Here is an 18955-nt window from a genome sequence, read left to right as displayed (position 1 = left end):
GATAATCGATCAACATATTTTTCAACATACGATTTATACACATTATTACGTAAATATAAACTTTTATAGGTTTCAATGTCGTAAGTAGTTTAAAATAATTATCGCGGTGGATAGTCCGCATAATCGCCAATTCGTATAATGGAGTTTCTACTGTAATTGAGGTCTGGCTTATTTTCTTTATATTATAATTTTCATGTCAACTTATTGTATAAAAATGTATCTTAAATATAATTTTAAATGAAAAAAAAAGTATATATGTAAGAAGTTTATTCAAATACCTGATTGCTTAAAGATGTTTGAGTACCAATGTACCTCACATGTCCATAATATTGTTCAGTTAATACAATCTCAACAGTTATATAATATTTATTGTTCTGATATAAACAAAACTCAATAGAACCAACATTGACTTAGTCACTGTTTAAAATAATGTTATTTGTAGCTCTTTAGACTAGACATCGCGTACTTCTCATTTAAGTGTTCAGTTTCACAGATCAACTTATTTATAATAATAACATTTATATTCAAAACATTTTTATTTCGATAAAAAATATACCATTAAAAATGAAGTCAAGACTATAATATCATGTACTTCGATGTCTAGTTGACATACATAATTTTAGGACACACATTAAAGTGAAACATACAAGGTATATGAAATCAAAATAATAAAAACGACGTCCACAGATGGTAGTTTGAATAGTACCAAACAAGAGTTCAATGTCTTAATTCGCAAACCAGCTAACTTGCTTAACTTGTGAAATTTATAAGAGATGCTAAAAACGTCATATTTTTCTCATACCATTCACTAAGAAAAATAAATTACGCTGGCAGATAGTATATCTGATCGTACATTTAAGACAAGAATCTTCCCCCTGTGGCTTACGGTGGTGGTGGTGGTAGTGGCGTCGCTAGTAGTCGTCTCCGCGCGATACAACCTCCTTGCAGGTGGGTCGCAGCAGGATGGTGTGCTCGAACTGCGCGGTGTAGGCGCCGCGCACGTCGCATAGCGGCGGGTAGGCGTCCACCACGCCCTTATCGCACAGGTCCTTGAGCGCCAGCGCGTACCGCGACGCGCCCGCGCGCTCCAGCCAGCGTTTGCAGAACGCCAGCGTGCCGAAGTTCTTGTTTATCGTGTTCAACAGCTGCTTTGATGATTGCAACCTGGTGTTATAGGGAGCATATGTTATGTTATGTTGTTATAAAAATAATTTCACAATAATTCCACAATTACTAGGTTTACAGTAACAGTTTGTACGCCGCAAATGGTGTCCAATTTTATACTTAGATTTTTTCAAATTGTGTTTTAATATTTAGATATATTTTGAAATGTGATGTCAAGAAAGTTAGAACTCCCCACCCTTTGTCACAGAATGTCACACTTCGACAAGCTCTTTAACATGCCAATCAATTAAAACATTTTAAAACAAAATAAACTAATTGTCAAACCTTAAAGGCACATATTGCTGATCAAAGTTCTTCATATAATGCGAGCAGTCCATGTCGTCATGGACCTGTCCGCGCCCCGTAGAACCAAATGTCTCGATCGCATAGAACTCATTCTCTTCCATCCGCGTGGTTTCACCGCCTTTGACTATTGGCACGGTCTTGCCGGCGTGGATACCTATAAAATTAACAAACTGATTTTACTGATTAAAATATAAAATGTGGCCATTGTGGAGCAATGATAAAAGCGTCCGATGATAAACGCGATGGTTGTAGTTTCGATTCCCACTTGAGGAAACTAAGTTTAAATTACTTCCTTTTCAGATGGAATACCACATGGATACGACAAACTGTAGCATTGAGTTCTATCAAACATTTTAACACTGTGTAGTGTAAATCTGCTAACAACCTATTCAGCAAATTATCAAGAGACAAAAAATAGGTATAAAAATATACCCAAGCAAAAAACAAAAAGCAGACTTAGAAGGTTTACACCCTCAGCTGACAACTTGTTTACTTGTATTACTTAAAATAGAGAACACCTATAAATTTAATATACACAGGGGCGTGTTGTGTTTATCTAAAATTATTGTATTTGTTATCTGCTGGTACATTATAAGGTAATAAACAAATGTTCAGTTATAAAATTCACTTAAGATACACTTACGGTAAGGTCCAATGGAGTGACCATTGAGGTTGCGAATTGGTTTCACTTGATATACCTCACCATCTAGTTCCACTTCATGTGATTCCATTACCTGGAACCAATTACAATAGTTATAGTTTCTTAACAAACATACAAATTGTAATAACGATTATACCTACAATCATTAATGATTGTAGGTATAATCTAACAATTAATTGTTTAGTTATCTATATGTATATTCTATAAAAACTGGCTGAAATTAAAGTAAAAAATCAATTAATACAATGTAAAAGTGTCTAATTGTAAAATAAGTCTAAAAAGATAAAATAAATATGTAATATGTAGGTAAAATTACCTCTTGCACAGCAGCACCTACATCACACAGTCTCACATCTACACCAGAAGCTTTGATTCCAGCCTCTGTTGCTTCTTGTACACCTTTTACCAGAGGATCATATCGAGGGTTAAAATGCAATGTGAAGGCACAGTCAATGATACGGCCATTTATATGGGTGCCAAAATCTATTTTGACAACATCATCATACTCCAGTACTGTATTGTCACCTATGTAAAAAAAATATATGTTTATTTTTTGTTAAATATCTCACATGGTGGTTATTACATTATATATTGTATAAACTTAAAAATAACATATACCTCACCTGTATTTGGTGTATAGTGGGCAGCACAATGATTACGACTGCAGCCAGTAGGAAAAGCTAATCCTGCCTTCAAGCCATCCTCTCCAATAAGACGCCTTGCAGTGGATTCGAGTTCTTCACAGATTTGTATCATAGTCATACCAGGTTTTATCCAGTCACGCATATATTTACGAGTCTAAAGGCAAACAATACTATGAGATTATTCTAGATTATATGGTTTTAAACTCACAACATGGAATATAAAATATTCTGATTAAATAATATATTAGGTTTAGTTTTATATTAACTGAAAAACACAGAATTTTTAAAAATACGAAAATATGATATCTAAATCATCATGGTGCAGTGTAACAACATATGGTTGTAAGTTTTGGTTTGTGGGTTCTATCGTCATTCATATGACTATGATATAAATCTGTGAAGAACTAGAATCAGATTTGTATCATAGTCATGCCATATTTTAAACAAAGTACAGTGTTGAGTTCCACAAGTCAATACACACTATCTCGAAAACTTGGCTGAGGGTGGAGAATAGTGTCTTAACGAACAAAGTAAATAGGATTAGTGCATATAAAAATATTGCACATAAACTATTCATAACATGTAAATATTTGTTTGACTATATCACCTGTCTGTGGGCTTCCGCAGCTTGTCGTATTTCTTGATATATATAATTGTGCATCCTGTCTAAAGCTCTTTTTTCCTCACTGGAAAAGCGATCTTTTGCTGTTCTTTCATCAATACCTTCTGCTGGTCCATGTTCCATTATTTGACCCTCAGGGAAATTACCTATATATTCATGGAATCAATTTAGCTAAAAATAAAATTAATTATATTTGACGAAATTTATTAGAATACTAACCATTAGGGAAAAGTTCTGCAATTGGGATAGTTGGAGGATTAGTTTGCACTTTGCCAGTGCCTTTGTTTTTATTTTTATTTTTCTTCTTTTTTTTCTTCTCATCTGCTTCTCCGGTACTTTCATCGGCTTGAGGAGGCTCAGGGTTTTCCGATTCCACAGCATCATTTTCAACATTCACATTTTCAGTTCCCGCTAAAAATAAACATCCTTAATATTTCTAACCTCTCCGTACATCATATAAAATAATATTGCTTCAGTCAGGAAATATTTTAAAGTAAATGATAATCGTTGACTACGAAGATATAAAGAACACAATTAAACCTAACCTGCCTTCTTCTTCTTCTTTTTCTTTTTTTTCTTCTTAGCGGGATCTTTAGTATCCGTTTCTTCTACACCATCAATTTCCTCGTCTTCGTCGTCATTTTCTATTTGTTTGTGTAATTCCTCAACTTTTTTAAGATCTGCCATTCTGGCTGCTTAATTTATAAAAATATAAATTTAGACACCGAGCATGCAAGTTAATTTTTTTATAACGCAGTTGGAGTCAACAGACTAATAAATAATAATGAGAGATCAAGGAACGAAATGAATGGCATATAGTGAATGTTATATGATATCAGCTCAGCTTCAAGGATTTTGGCTCACACTTCAAATAAAGTTAATTTATTAATTTGTGTTACTATATATTAAAAAACACTAATAAAACATAACTAAAAATGTATTTAAATGAAATAACAAAATTTTATATATGAAGCAACTGGTATTAATGGTTCTCATAGCTTAAAAAATAAAATTTCTACTTTTACCTAATTTAAAATTTGTTAATTTCATTATGTTTAGAAATGCAAATTAAAAAAATTCTCATTTATAAATATATAATCACCTCTTTCATTTCGCAAAAAAGAAAACACTAGATTTATGTGACGTACGAAAGCAACCTTGCATTTTATGACTGATTTATTATTAACTATTTAGTGACTAAGAAAAATGGAGAAATTACTTATAAAAAAAAAAGTATCTGTCAATGATTTCAAAACAAGTGGGATTTTTCAAGTAAATATTACACAATACTAGAAGCGGACGATTTAAACTTTTTTGCTTGTTTGTCTTTTTGTTTGTCCGGGCTTATCTTCAGCTAAGCCAATTTTTTGGGAATTACACTAGGACTTACACGATAGAGGAAATTGTGTGGCAACATATAGATTACTTTTCATCCCGAAAATCTCGGGGATCGGGATCTACAGGATCGGGAACACCGCGTTTATAGCGCGCGAATACGGTAGGCACTCGGCCCATGTAAATATGAAATAACCAAACATTTTTCTTCACAGCGAGTCATCATCAACAACCATCTTTTGTCCACTGTTGGACATAGGCCTTCCCCAATTCTCGCCACTGCACTCGATCCTCAGCTTTTCGGACCCATCCGCTGCCCGCCAACCTCAAAGTAAATAAAATTCAAAATTTATTTAGTGTGGTACACAATACGGTAAGCATATTTGCTTAGTTGCTTGCATACATAATGTGGTACTTCGACACTCGATGCAATGTAAATTAAAACAAAGATAATAACATTTTTTGTTATAATTTGCATACAATACTTATCCAATATATTTTTTAGGTACTAAAATATTCGTAAATAGTTGTATCTAAATCGTGAAAAGTTTTTTACTCTACCAATTAGCTAATAGTAGATACCTACACAGAATAATTATCGCCTACAACACGACGATCGTGCGTTTGTTATTACATATTTGTTATATTTTCCATTATATAGGTAATATAATATATGTAGATATTAAATACATAGTTAACTTGAACATACATTGACACTGCGTTAATTTTTTTAGATAGTTGCGTTGACTAGATCGGTTTCAGTAATATTTGTATCAATTAATAATATTATTAAATTGTGTCATATAGAGATGGGTGTCAGTGTTATATAGAGAATAGAGATGGGTGTCACAGCCAGAAATATTATTTTATGTACACGTCCGTCTAACAGGCAACCGAGTGCAAGAAGACTTAATTTAAAATAAGATCCCATCCTTCGTAACTAACGTGTTCTATATTATATTGTAGATAGAACTTGAATAAATACACATTTTTAACTAAGTTGAAGTGTTAACAGAACTGAATAGCTTCAATCAATCAATCAAGCTTAAGAAATTTTGTACATTAATTAAAAAAAATATTACTACAGAAATTTGGACAAAATAAATATACATAAGTAGCACATATGCAAAAATTATCATAGTTCTAAATGAAACTTTTTTAACCGCAGACTACTGAAAAGGAAAAGTGTTCGAAATGGTGGGTTTCCTAAAATGTATAATATTAAATATATACGATTAATCCAGTTAAAGAGTTTCAATTAAAATTTTAGTAATTGCGAAAATCCAAGATCTTATTATTAAAGTTCTATCATTAAATTTTTAGCATTTATTTAAAGAATTAGAAGATTAGAAGAATATTTTTTAGTAAATTTCACCTCTCTATTTTATAAATTTACGTCAAATTTACTATACATTTAAAAAAATGGGAAAATAAGAAAAAAAGATGAAATAGAGATTCATGGAATAAAATAATATTACTACTGCTTTTATCACAAATACCTACGTAAACGGTAAACGGATAGCAAAGAATGAAAATCATAATTGAAATGTATACAATACAATCGTGACAAAATTTAAGCTTTCGCGAAGCTCTTAGGAAAGCGAAGCGAGCAAAGTTCTTTATAATATGTTTCTTTTTATTTCATCATATAATAAAATTGTAGTATTTGATGTGAACCGCATTGTTAAGAAACATGTCATTGAAAAGAAATATGGACATATGTACAAAAATACACTAACAAAAATAATATAGATTTTTTAATTTCACGCTGTATCCCGCATATAGATAATCAGAGGGAAACTACTGTAGACGTTGCGTGTCGAGTGGCGGAATACAGCGCCACGATTTATTTTGGTACCAGAGTGAGGAAAATCAAAGTAATTCATTCTCCTGAAAGGGAGAGGACTTACAAGCGTTTATGTAAATGTTGTTTTTTTATTTTTCGGGGCAAATTTTGTAAAATTTCTGGAGCACATTTCAGGGCACATTAAAATTTAAAGTATTACATAATTGTTAAATAAAGTAAATAAATACAAGTAGAGATTTAGTTAAATTAAAACGTTTGATATTAAAATAAATAATAGATAACTATTAGACCGTCATCGCCATCGTGGCTACCCCGTTCTACATGTGGGATATAAAAAAATGTATTAGATGTATTTATATTTATTAATGCTACATTCCCACTCCCTAAATCGACTTGTAAACTATTACAGGCCAGAGAGAGTCAGAGAGTTTGAGAATTGCTTATATGTTATTTAAGAATTGTTAGCGAAATAAACAACAATATGTGACATATTTTGAAAAAAAATATATATTTATCACCTAAATAAAAATAATTAAAAACCGGGCGGCCAAGTGCGAGTCAGACTCGCCCACTGACGGTTCCGTATCAATTTCAGGATTGTAGGGAAGTATAAAAGTTAACAAATTTAAGTTTGCGTTGTTTAACTACAATTATAAGTTTGTAATAGTTTTTTTTAGGGATATAATAGGACGGGACCGGAGTCGGAATCGAAGTTGGAGTGAAAATATATTTTTACATAATTGACTTGTAGTTTTTGTGAATATATTTAGTATATATCTTTATTCATTTAGCAGTATTTACACAAATTTCACAGAAATATTTTCACGATCCAAGAAAAGTAAGGGTTTTGGTTTTCCGGCAATTTTCATACCGAAAGCGGTAAAAACTATGCTCCGGTAAGTTTTGACTATTTAGAAGACATTTTTTTGTCATAGGGGAATTGTGCTCAAGATGGCATACTATGATAAGATGACACACTACCAATATTGATGAAACTATTAGCGCAAAGTGCGATCTTGTGACGTTTTAGAGAGTGTCTGTAGATGCAGCTAGTGCTTAAATTCAGTATGGGTGCAAATGAATGCAGATGGGCAAATAATTCATGTTTTCGTTTTTTTCAATTGCAACAAATTTTTCTTTCGCTTTTGCTTGATGGTGAAAAGACATGTAAGATAAAGATTTTCTATTTGAACTTATTATAAATGTAAAATAGGATTATTATATGACACAACTAACGCTAAAAGCGCATCCTAACCTATAAACTTTTGTCACAACGGTTAAAATTAAATTCATATATCTATTGGGTAAGATGACATACAAAACGTGAGTATAAAATGGCATACTATCTTATCCTTATAAATAGAATCGATATATTTTTTTTGCTTTACGTACAAAATGCCTGGCAATTACAAACGAATATATATTGGTCACAAGAAGACATGGATAAAGCTGCTAGAGCAAAGGCATTCAATAGCCGCAGGTGACGAAGTTTATTTCCCTTTTGGAAAAGGCAGTGACTGATAACGGAATCCAACCTCATAAAATTTGCAACATGTATGAATCTGGCCTTAATACTGTTTAAAAGCCCCTCAGCAAAGAAGAAACTATTTATTTGTGAACTATGCTCGACATATAATGATGGCGTTTTTATGCCACATACTAAGTGGCATACTAAAAAAAAAAAAAAAGTATGTCATTTTACCCTGTAGATATGTCGTCTTACACTGGTCGACCTAAGTGCGATTTTTGTTTGTTTTTATGATGTTTGAAAGATGATTGTTCTGAAACTAAAATAATTTCGTTGATTATGAAATATATAATAGTATACGCAATATGCTGTTCTCAGATGACTTTATTTATTTGAAATATTTGTCTTCAAACAAAAAGTATGTCATTTTAAGCACAATTCCCCTAATTGATATCTAGAAGACATTTTTTTTCTGTGCACTAAAGAACTCTAGATGTAAAATAAAACAAATTGCAATACAGTGATCTTTCCATCTGAAAGTTATTCAAAATGCGATAATATGCGTCACCAACCACATATTGTCTCCGAACGAAAAACTTAAACAGTTAACGAAAAGAGTAAACCGACACAAATTAACACTATGTTATTTAACCTCTACACAAAAGACAACAGTTGCCAATATAAAATTTGTTTTTATAACTAAAGATACCTATCAATTCGATCAGAGATCGCGTGATAAGCGGGCACGCCACGGCGCGGCGGTCATGTTTACAAAGGCACGAACGATAGATAGGAAGGCTGTATAACATGGATATACGAGTACACTAGCGTCTACGGTATGTAGGTGTTTTCAGGCGATTTTCCAAGTCAGTCGCACGCCGCGTGCCCGGTCGCTAGTACGCCCCTTCCACGAGTTCGCTACGAGCTACGACGTAGCGAGATCCGATTTTGTCAACTTAACAACAAACAATAAATAATCAGACAATTAAAAATATTTAATTAATTAATTTTAGCGAATTACGTTTAACAGTGTATGTATATTCTGTATGCGATATATGTTTGTAATTTAATTCATGGAATTATAGTTAATGGTGAATAAGTGCCGCAAACCAGTGACAAATGTGTAACCGATGTTGAGTGCCTAAAATTAGTTATTCTAATATTTCATCTTAATTTTCTATGGTGAGTTGATTTTTTATATATTTAACAGACGAACGCATGAAGCGTTTAATTCCTAAAAATAAAAAAAATGTTTTTTGGATTTTTAATGGAGAACACGGGTTACTAAAACTATTTTATATTATATAATTTTCTACTTTCTCAACATCAACAAGTCTTAATTAAATTCAAGTGAGAGATATATTGTTAGTACGAATTGGATAATCTTGTTTGATTAGTTAGTAAGATTCATTCTAAGTAATTATTATTAGTGGTCCGTGAAGTTTCGCTTCTGTTTATGACTAGCGTTAACTTGTCTAAGAATCCTGTAATTTTATGAAGAACCAAATATAGTTCATCAAATTCAATTTATTCTTTTTCCTTTTAAACTTTTATTACTTCTTAGCATGCTATCTAAGTTTAAGTGGTTGTATAGGTTCAAGTTATTTTTGCGTTTTTTCGTAAAGATTAAATTTCTAGAATTTAAATCTTTGCTTGTGTTCTATGATATATATAAACATAATGAGGTCAACCTGATTTTTATCCAAAATATACAGTAAATTCATATTTGTGCTCTTTGTCTTAATAGTAATTTAAAAAGATATTACATCCCCAAATAGAAACTGAAAATGTTTACTTTTCAAACAAAAGAAACCATCCATTATTGTTGATGAGAAAGTCAAATATGAAGTAGGGTTTTACATATATGCCTAAGTAAAGGCCTGCTTGTCTTTTGTAAATGTTTCGATTTTAGATTTTTACTATTATTTAAATGCAAATTTAGTTTTTAAGTAGGTTATAGTATAAATAGTCGTGTGGAATTCGGTTGTTATTTAGACCACGTGTACACCTTATTAATGCTAGTTCTTTACATAGTTCCTTTCCGTTGAAACGGAATCAGCCATATTATTAAACGTGAATTTGTAATGATGTAAGTAATATATTCAACTGCCGCCGCCATTGCGCCGCTCTCGATGAATGTATGTTTAAAAATAACATATTAAAAATAACGTATTGCAGAGTTTGATTGATGAATAACGATCACGGAACCTAAATATATAAATATTTTTTTTGAGCAAATATAAAATTTAACGCATACAGAAATTTTAGATAGAGGCCATGCTCTACATTTTATTTGTTATGTAAATATCAGTTACAGTATTTTAAAAAACTTTTGTATGTATGTTCGTACATTGATAACGACTTTCTTTGTGTAATTGTTAATTATTAGACTAGTATATGGGCGGGTAGAGTTAATAAGCAATGAATTTATTATGTGTATATTGGTCTGATTACATGTAGTAAGCTAATAACTTTTATTTATTGAATATTTTATTTATCTTTGAGGCCGTCGTGGTGCTGAAGAGAATTCGGTGGAAATTGTGGAATGGAGTGTTTTAACTCTAGGTTCCCAGGCTCCCTGTACCTATCCTGCTTGTGAAGATAAAAACATATTTTATTAAATATATGTAGAATGTTCTTGTACCAACTCCTCCTCTCCTCCTCCTTGTAATATTTGTTTTACAAGATATAATAAAAGTAATATAGAGAGTAATGGCATTCGCGAACATGAGAGGTAAACAAATTACTCGAAAAATTTTATGATTCTCGAAATAACCAAAAGACTTCAAAGGCCAAATATCGGAACATTAGGTTATAGTTTGTTTACTATTTACATTGATTTATACGGTATATGAATATAGCTATTTGTATTTTTTCTTCCGATCTGATAAACAATTGTAAGTGGATAAACAATTTAACAAAGAAAAACATTTTTTAATTTTCTTATCTGTTTGTACATACTTTTGTCGATTTAGTATTAAAATACTGAATAAATACATTTGGCTTTTTTAATATAATATACATATCAGTATCATCAATCTAATGCTATGATGGATGTGTAATTTGTGATGTAATTCGGCAGTGATGGAAGAAAAGCTGTGCCTTAATGTACCTAACTTGACAAATAACTTAGCCAAGCAAGGAAGGGCGTTAACTCTACTTCTCTCTTTAAATATTTATATACATAAAAATAATTATTTCAATTTATATTTTCATTTCTTCGTTCTAGTGTTGAGGCGTAGCGCGGTGTTGAGTATCGCCACTCAACACATAATGCCTCCAGAATTCGGCGGAAATTGGGCAATGGAGTGTCTTAACACTAAGTTCCCTCCGCCTACCCTGCTGTGTGCGAATACAACGTAAAGCTGATTTAATTTAATTTTTTCATTAAAAAATATTTAAATAATATTTGTTTGTAAATACCGCAATTCATAATGTTCATAAATAAGTTGTGATAGCTTATTACAATCAGGTGTTCTAACGCTTGCATAGCTCGCTATGCAAAATTGAAACATTTATCAAACTAACAAGGTTATACTTATTACATATACCTGTGAGTAATTTACATTTTGAAAGCATTTGATATTTTTGATAATTCAGTATGTAGATACTATAAATAATAGTTTTTATTGCGTAGATTTGGATATATTGAGAATCGAAAATGTACCTATACTTTAATAAGAGTTTGAATTTCAAATAATGCGACGGACAGCTCAACAGTTTGTGGGTTCGATTCTCCCTCGAGGAAATGAAATATTTAATATTTTCATTTCGCTTTGGCAACTCTTCCTCCTCAATGCACTCAGAATACGGCTGAAAAGTGACTTAACACGAGATTTTCAGGTTCCCATTGTCGACCCTGCAATTATGCGGGGTATAGTGTAAAGCTAAAAAGATAAATAAATAGAGATAAAATATAAAATATTTCTGGCTGATTCATAACTTTTAACAGTTGGCTCAATATGATGATAACATGTAATAATACTATTGGTATGGCAATAACTATTTACGTAAAATCACATGACTTTGTTATAGTAATGCCTCCAGAACTCGGCAGAAAGTGGGAAACAGAGTGTCTTAACACTAGTTTCCCTCTGCCTACCCTGCTGGGTGCGGGATACAGCGTTATAGTAATAGAAAACCATGTTAAAAAATCAGTCTAGTATTACTGAACATATATTTCATGTAGCGTATATCTATGCATGTCGTTTTTAAAAGCTAGAATGCTGTTACAACGCAGTATGCTCCATAATGACTTGCTTTTAAAGTGTTAGTAACCCTGTTTCCATGGTAACCTCTTTACAGTGCATGTTTTTTTATGCATGATGCAGTAACGACCCGGTACAGGCGTGGTACATGTCCATATTGTCAATGTTTATATTTAAGTATATTAAGTTTCAGTACTAGAATGTAATGTATCACAATAAATTGATTCACAGAAGGGTTAAATATTTAATTAGTGTAGTTATAATGGACCAGTTTATTTGTTTTACTTATTTTGATGTAAATTAAAATATTAGAAAATAAATGCTTTTATTATTAATTGATAAATAATACACTTAAAAAAATATTTAAGATATAATTGATTCGTAAAGAGCTGAGAGCGTTCTAAAGCAATCTGGAGCAATTTATACCCATCAATTATAGTATGTTGATCGAGGTGCGTTGTTTCCACTGTTACATTGATTATATTTTATACAAACATATTTCGAAGCGAAAATGTTATTTCAATTAATACTTTAATAGAATAAATGTGGTAAAACAGTTGTATCTAAATTTGAATAAAGTTTTAAGATATATTATAATAACAAAAATATTTTAGTTTAATTATTTTCTATCTTTACAACCACCTACAGGAGATTTTTTATTAAATTGATAATTTTAATTTATACATTATATTTCCAAATCAGTTTTTATCGTTCCAAACATGAGTGACATTAACGATAATGTTTGATACATGAACGTTAAAGGTTGTGCGTAGTCAATATTATTCTAAATTATTTGATACAAACATTGAAAAAAATATTTTCTTCATATTTCTATATAACTGGTTTTTTATTATTATTATTATTTTCTTTTTTTAATTTTTAGTAACTTCCGTGCTAGCTATGCAAAGCCCTCTAGAGACATCTATAGCTGGCTCATTAATTCTCAGCAGCGCGGCGTTGCCTAGTTTTAAATAGAAAAGTAAACAAAAGTAATCTGTTTCCTTTAGATAATTTAATTTTAAAAACGGTAACATCTTTAATAGACAATTATATACCTTAAGTGAAGCAAAGATTTAATAAAATACTGTATTTAATGGCCGTCGTTGTTACTTAGAACTTAATACAAAAGTCAGTTTACACGAAACAAAGCGGACCTTTTATCTTTTTACACAAATATTTATTACTTTATATAATATTATTTTGCAGGTCATCCTGGCCTGTGATAGAGGTCTGACAGTGGGTATTGCGAATTGCGTCTAAAAGTGAAGATCTAACACATTTATAATGCGGTTAACCAAATTGTCTAATGTTTTCCATTAGACGTAATTATCTTAAAATTTTATAAAATATAAATACACAGTAGGATTCGCAAAAGTGTGTAAGTTAAAGCTAGAGAGTAGGTATCTACATATACATTTGATAAAAAAGTTTTTCTTTTTATAGAGTAGTGATGGGTTTTTAACAATATGTGAATTTAAAATATGTTCAAAATTACATATATGTACAACAACCAGCTTAAAGTGCGAACTTCAGCGAATCATTTTTAATTTTTCATATTTTATCTTTTAGTGTATCTAAATATGTATATGTAAATCGTTTGCACTTCAATAAGCATGCCATAATATCCTGAAACTACCCTTTTGTGATTTCCTCAAGCAACTCGTAAGAACTTTCTAAGAAGAATTTAAGATTAATAGAATGAACGCCTACTTTAAAGTAAATTAAACAACGTTTTAGACAACCGTTGCTTATCCGATATTCAACAGATATTCAGTTAAGATATAAAAGGAAAATTCATGTTTGTATTAAAAAAACATAGCCATGCACCCTCGTTAATATTTTCAGATTAAGAGCGAGTGTAAAAAACTTATTATTTTAGAATTATAAAATATTTATATATTCTTAAAGTAAAAAGTTATAAATTTGTAAATATGTAAAGTTATAATGTAGAGTTATAAATATGTACTTTTTATAAAAATAAGTTTCTAAGTGAAGACCTATGTAAAATTATAACATATTGACAGTTTAGGCTCCTATGAGATTTTAGTTTTCTTGGTGAATTTTTGATATGTGTATGCCGTGCACACTTCAGATGTGAAATGTACATTTTATTCACTGTTTTAATTTTTTTTGCTTCACGCTGTATTCCGCACATAGCAGGGTAGGTTAAGACACTCCGTTCCCCGGAGGATTTGCGTATTGAGTGGCGGAACTCAACGCCGCTCTTTGCCTCGACAACAGAGCGAAGAAATGGAAATGAATATCATAATATCAATATTTCTAAATAATTAATTATGATTTGTATTAAGGTTATTTATATTTTTATATAAAAAAAAAACTTCAAAATTACGTAAAAATACATAATGTTTTTCAAATTATTGAAATTAAATGGTATTAAGCTCTATATTTTGGGACTCGTCCTTTTATTTATTTAAATTGGCATTAAATATATTTAAAGTATATTAAAATCAAATCGTAATTATATTTCTGAAATTGAAACTATCTGAAATATTGTACATATATAACATACTTTTATTTCCTAATAGAGAACTAGTATTTCACGGAGTACTACCATTTATCTGCTATTATCTCCTGGAAATCTATTTCCGTTGACGTCTTTATAACTGAAAATTCAATTTTCAACGAGAACAATGGTCTGACAACTCATTGACACTTGTCGATCTTCAACCATTATTTGATCCGAGTTCAATATCATAATAATTTACTAAGTAGATTGGTTGATAACAGATACTGTATTGAAAAAATTAAATTAATCAAATTAAAAAAAGAAATTTAGATTAATTTAATAAAAAGAAAAAACTAAAAAATTATGTAGTTTTAGTTTTTAAAGAAAAGAGAAGAGAGACAGTTCAAAGGATAGAGAATAATTAATTATCGTAATAATTAAGGGAAATTTAAATAATTAAAATTAGCCTAATAAGGATTGAACTCACAATCATCGCGTTATCAGTTAAACGTTGTTCCACTGCGCCAACAGGCGTTTATAAATATCAATAATTTATAAATATAAACATTGTATTTAGTGCGATAACAACTTCCAGTTTATTGTTAAGTCATATATTGGTAAAGATTCATCTATATGTAATTACGCATCCCATAATTGATTTGCGGCGTATTCGGTATTATAAAGAGAATCTGGCTCGCGTTTTCTATGTTCTGCTGGACTACAAAATGTATACTTTTAATTTCTCAATTTAGTCGTGTTTATTATGTTGTCATTTACACACAAAAGTAAGACTTAAATAATACGGCCAATAGCCCGGTCGTGGCGCAGGGGCACAAGCGTGTGTCTATAAACAAGACAGGTTGTGGAATCGATTCTCACTCGAGGAAAATAAACATTTAATATTTTCATTTCTTCGTTCTGGTGTCGAGGCAAAGCGCGGCGTTGAGTTTTGCCACTCAACACACAATGCCTTCATAAATTGGCGGAAAGTGGGGAGCGGAGTGTCTTAACATCAGGCTCCCTACGCCTACCCAGCTACACGCAGAATACAGCGTGAAGCTGAAAAACAAAAACTTATAGAGAAGGCTATATTTCAAATTAATATATATTTTTTTATTAATATGTTAGCAAAATAAATAAAAGTCAAAATGAAATAATGTTTGTAATTATAATATGCTTAGTCCAAAAACATTGTTGACATTACCTAATTCCTAGTTGCACAAAGATAAGATAGAAACGGTGTTTTATATCAATTTTAGCAACTATTATCATTATCATGAGTGAACATAGATAGAGAGCCTTAACGCCTCAATTAATTGTTAATTTCTACGTAAATTAATATATATGAAACATATATTATACATTATTTATAGGTAAACTTTTTTCAGTACGTGTTCTAAATACGTTAGCTTTTATTTGTAGAAAATATATAGAGGGACTATTTATTGTCCAACGATATTGTGGCGCAGCTGGCAACACCTACCTTCATGAGGTAATGTGTTGTTTATTGAAATTTCTCTCGTATCAATTTATAATATAACTAGTGGACCCGAGCGCGGCTACGCCCGCTTGAACTATACGAATATTTATTGAATATATTTATGAAATTATTTTCCGGTTTGAGATGCGTTAAGCAAGCTCATTTTGGGTGACGTTTTCTAACAACAAACTTTCCAAATCGTTGCTTAGCACGGCGGTTGTTATAAACATGGCGGAATAAATTGCATGTCAAATTAATAAGTATTTTAATATATTGATATATATATGAGAAAAAAAAGTATCCTATGTTCATCCCGAGACCCTCAAGCATCTCTATATGAGTATTTTATCACAATTAAATTTGCGGTTTGGCCCTGATCGCGTAAAAGACAGACAGACAGACAGACAGACAGAGTTACTTTCGAATTTATAATATAGGTATGGATATATTTATAAAGATGTCTATTAAGGGCGTCACGGCGCAGTGGCACAGCGCTCGACTATTAGCGCTACGGTGTGGGTTCGACTCCTGCTTGGATTAATTATTTTCAATTCCTCGCTCTAGTAACAAGACAAAGCGTGGCGTCAATTTCGGCCACTCAACATGCAATATCTGGAAAATTCGGCGGAAGGTGGAGAACAGAGAGTCTTTTTTTTTTTAATTAACACTAGGTTTCTTTTGCTTAACCTGATATTTGCAAGATAAACGTGACCCATAAAAGAAGGTAAAATATGCATATAATTTTATTAATAAATTTAACTGTCCGTATGTACTTAAAATAAATAAAATTTTAAGTTTAAGTTTTTGTATAAAGCTGTTGCAATGAATACAGAATAGAGTCATTTATTACTAGCATCTCTCATCTTAACTCATAAAGTAAAAGACATAGATGAAGTTAAAATAATTCAACTATATTTGTTTACATCATTTACTCTACCTGCACATCGAGTGCTTCCCATTGACTGCTTTCGGGTTGACAAAGTCTGACGATGGTATCCGGTTGGAATTCGGCTGGAATATGGCTGCCAGAAGCTTTAAACGCCTACTCGCAAACCGTAAATCCATTAAGTTTGAGCTCGTTAGATTCGTCTTAATAAAATCTGTTCATTTATCTCTTTTTGGTAACGAGGACCTAATGTTGAAACTTGATGGTAGCTGATAGAAGTATATATTTTTTTTAAAATAGTATTTGATTTTAGTCTTATATTTTACGATTTTAACGAATATGTTTAACGTTAATATGCACGACAACAAATAGATAGCAGACATGTAGCATATGTTCAAAAAAAATTCTGATTGAATGAAATTCTTCTTGATGAAGCGAAAAGAGTGGGTAACTAAATCCCTCCAAATGTGCTAAAATATAATAAGATTCATATAAATAGAAAAAGAATATTATTTCCGAATGAAATCAAAACTAGCATTAATGTCTAATCCGCTTTCAGCTAACTGTAATAAAAGATAACGGCTGAAAACTTCTGCTAATTGCAATTACTGTGCTATGGGCTAACTTACTATGCTTAGTTTTTATTACTCTTTGCGTCGTGTCTATGTAAGTCTACTAATAATATTTAATAAATATAGGTGCCTCTATATTTACTGTTTGTGTGGTAGCTTACGTTCAAATATAATTATATTTAAGTACATATTTTTTATGTGAATCTCATAAAATTGCTGCAATTGCAAATTACTAAGCCTGTTTGTTTTACATGGCACCCACTCCAAAATTATAAAATTATTCCTCACGATTAGAGTGAGGAAACGAAAATATTAAACAATCCATTCCCCCTAGAGAGAATCGAACCCACAATTGTCAATTTACTGTCACACACTTGTGCCACTGATATGACGGCCTCGATTATAATATTATTACACTAAATGTGTAATAATATTATAATCGAGGCCTGGCATTAAAATATATGTAATAATTTACACAGTAGTATAATTTTAATGTTACTGAAAATCTGTGCTCTGAAATATTGATGTAAATAAATAGTCTAAGAGGAATCTAAAAAGCCTGTATAAACCCGTGTCATAAAGGAAATCCTAACACAGATCAGGTAATTATGTTACAGAATGAGGTCCCACCAAACCCTCATCCGTCATCTCTTATTATAATTCAAATCGTGACACAAGGTCTGTAGAAATTGATAGTCCAGAATGTAATTGGGCCATTGATGTATAGAGATGGCGATGTACAAAGGCGCAGGGGCGTACAATCGACGAACTAAGTCCATTGTGACAGTTCCGATTTTAGGTTTTCTATACACACAGAAAGAAATTACATCAAATATAATAGTATTTTGTCAGCGACTAATGTTTGGTATATGGTTCGCTCTTTGTAAAAATTAAAAAGCTTTCCACATAATACTACAAAATGTTATCACATTAGCTATGAGGTTTAATTTGATTTCGCTTCTACATATACATATAATTTTGTTACTAAATAAATGGAAATGGTTTCTTTATATACGAATATATATTTTTAAATAAGAATAAAGTCATATTTCACATCCTTTTGTTAATTATTAATGTAAATTAATAATTTTTAAGTAATTTGTATCTTAACATCTAATAGCACTAGTTTTAAAGTTAGTATTTTATATCTATGCCAATTATATAACTAGCCTTTCTTATATTAACTTTTGCATCGTTTTAAATAACTTTTTTATAGTTTTAATTAAATCCTTTGAAAGAGAATAAATATAGATCATCTACTTTACACAAAAGATGCTCTTCTGTTTTAAAAATAGATGATGGTGTTATTTTAATAAGAATATAATTAAATAAAGA

The 18955-nt window shown here is 31.0% G+C and overlaps 2 protein-coding genes across 2 annotated transcripts in view; one reads left to right on the top strand and one right to left on the bottom strand.

Moving 5' to 3' along the window:
• Nucleotides 1-250: 250 nt before the first annotated feature.
• und (methionyl aminopeptidase und) lies at nt 251-4412 on the bottom strand. The gene is made up of 8 exons (XM_085195448.1): nt 3943-4412; nt 3617-3808; nt 3383-3543; nt 2755-2929; nt 2448-2656; nt 2114-2204; nt 1450-1624; nt 251-1164 (listed from the first exon to the last, which is right to left on the bottom strand). The coding sequence occupies exons 1-8, from the start codon at nt 4082-4084 to the stop codon at nt 912-914; spliced, it is 1398 nt and encodes a 465-aa protein (XP_085051574.1). The 5' UTR covers nt 4085-4412; the 3' UTR covers nt 251-911.
• Nucleotides 4413-8595: 4183 nt separating this feature from the next.
• Nucleotides 8596-18955, top strand: part of LOC146532732 (uncharacterized) — a 45335-nt gene continuing 34975 nt past the window's right edge. Inside the window, exon 1 of the mRNA XM_085196738.1 lies at nt 8596-9189. The gene's annotated coding sequence lies outside the window, so the exon portion shown is untranslated. The remainder of the gene's footprint in view (nt 9190-18955) is intronic.

This window comes from Heliconius melpomene, chromosome 13, assembly GCF_056956725.1.
Source record: "Heliconius melpomene rosina isolate 202511_hmr_F chromosome 13, ASM5695672v1, whole genome shotgun sequence".
Lineage (NCBI taxonomy): Eukaryota > Metazoa > Arthropoda > Insecta > Lepidoptera > Nymphalidae > Heliconius > Heliconius melpomene.
Note: the sequence above shows the minus strand (reverse complement) of the source record. Positions and strands in the feature narration are given on the sequence as shown.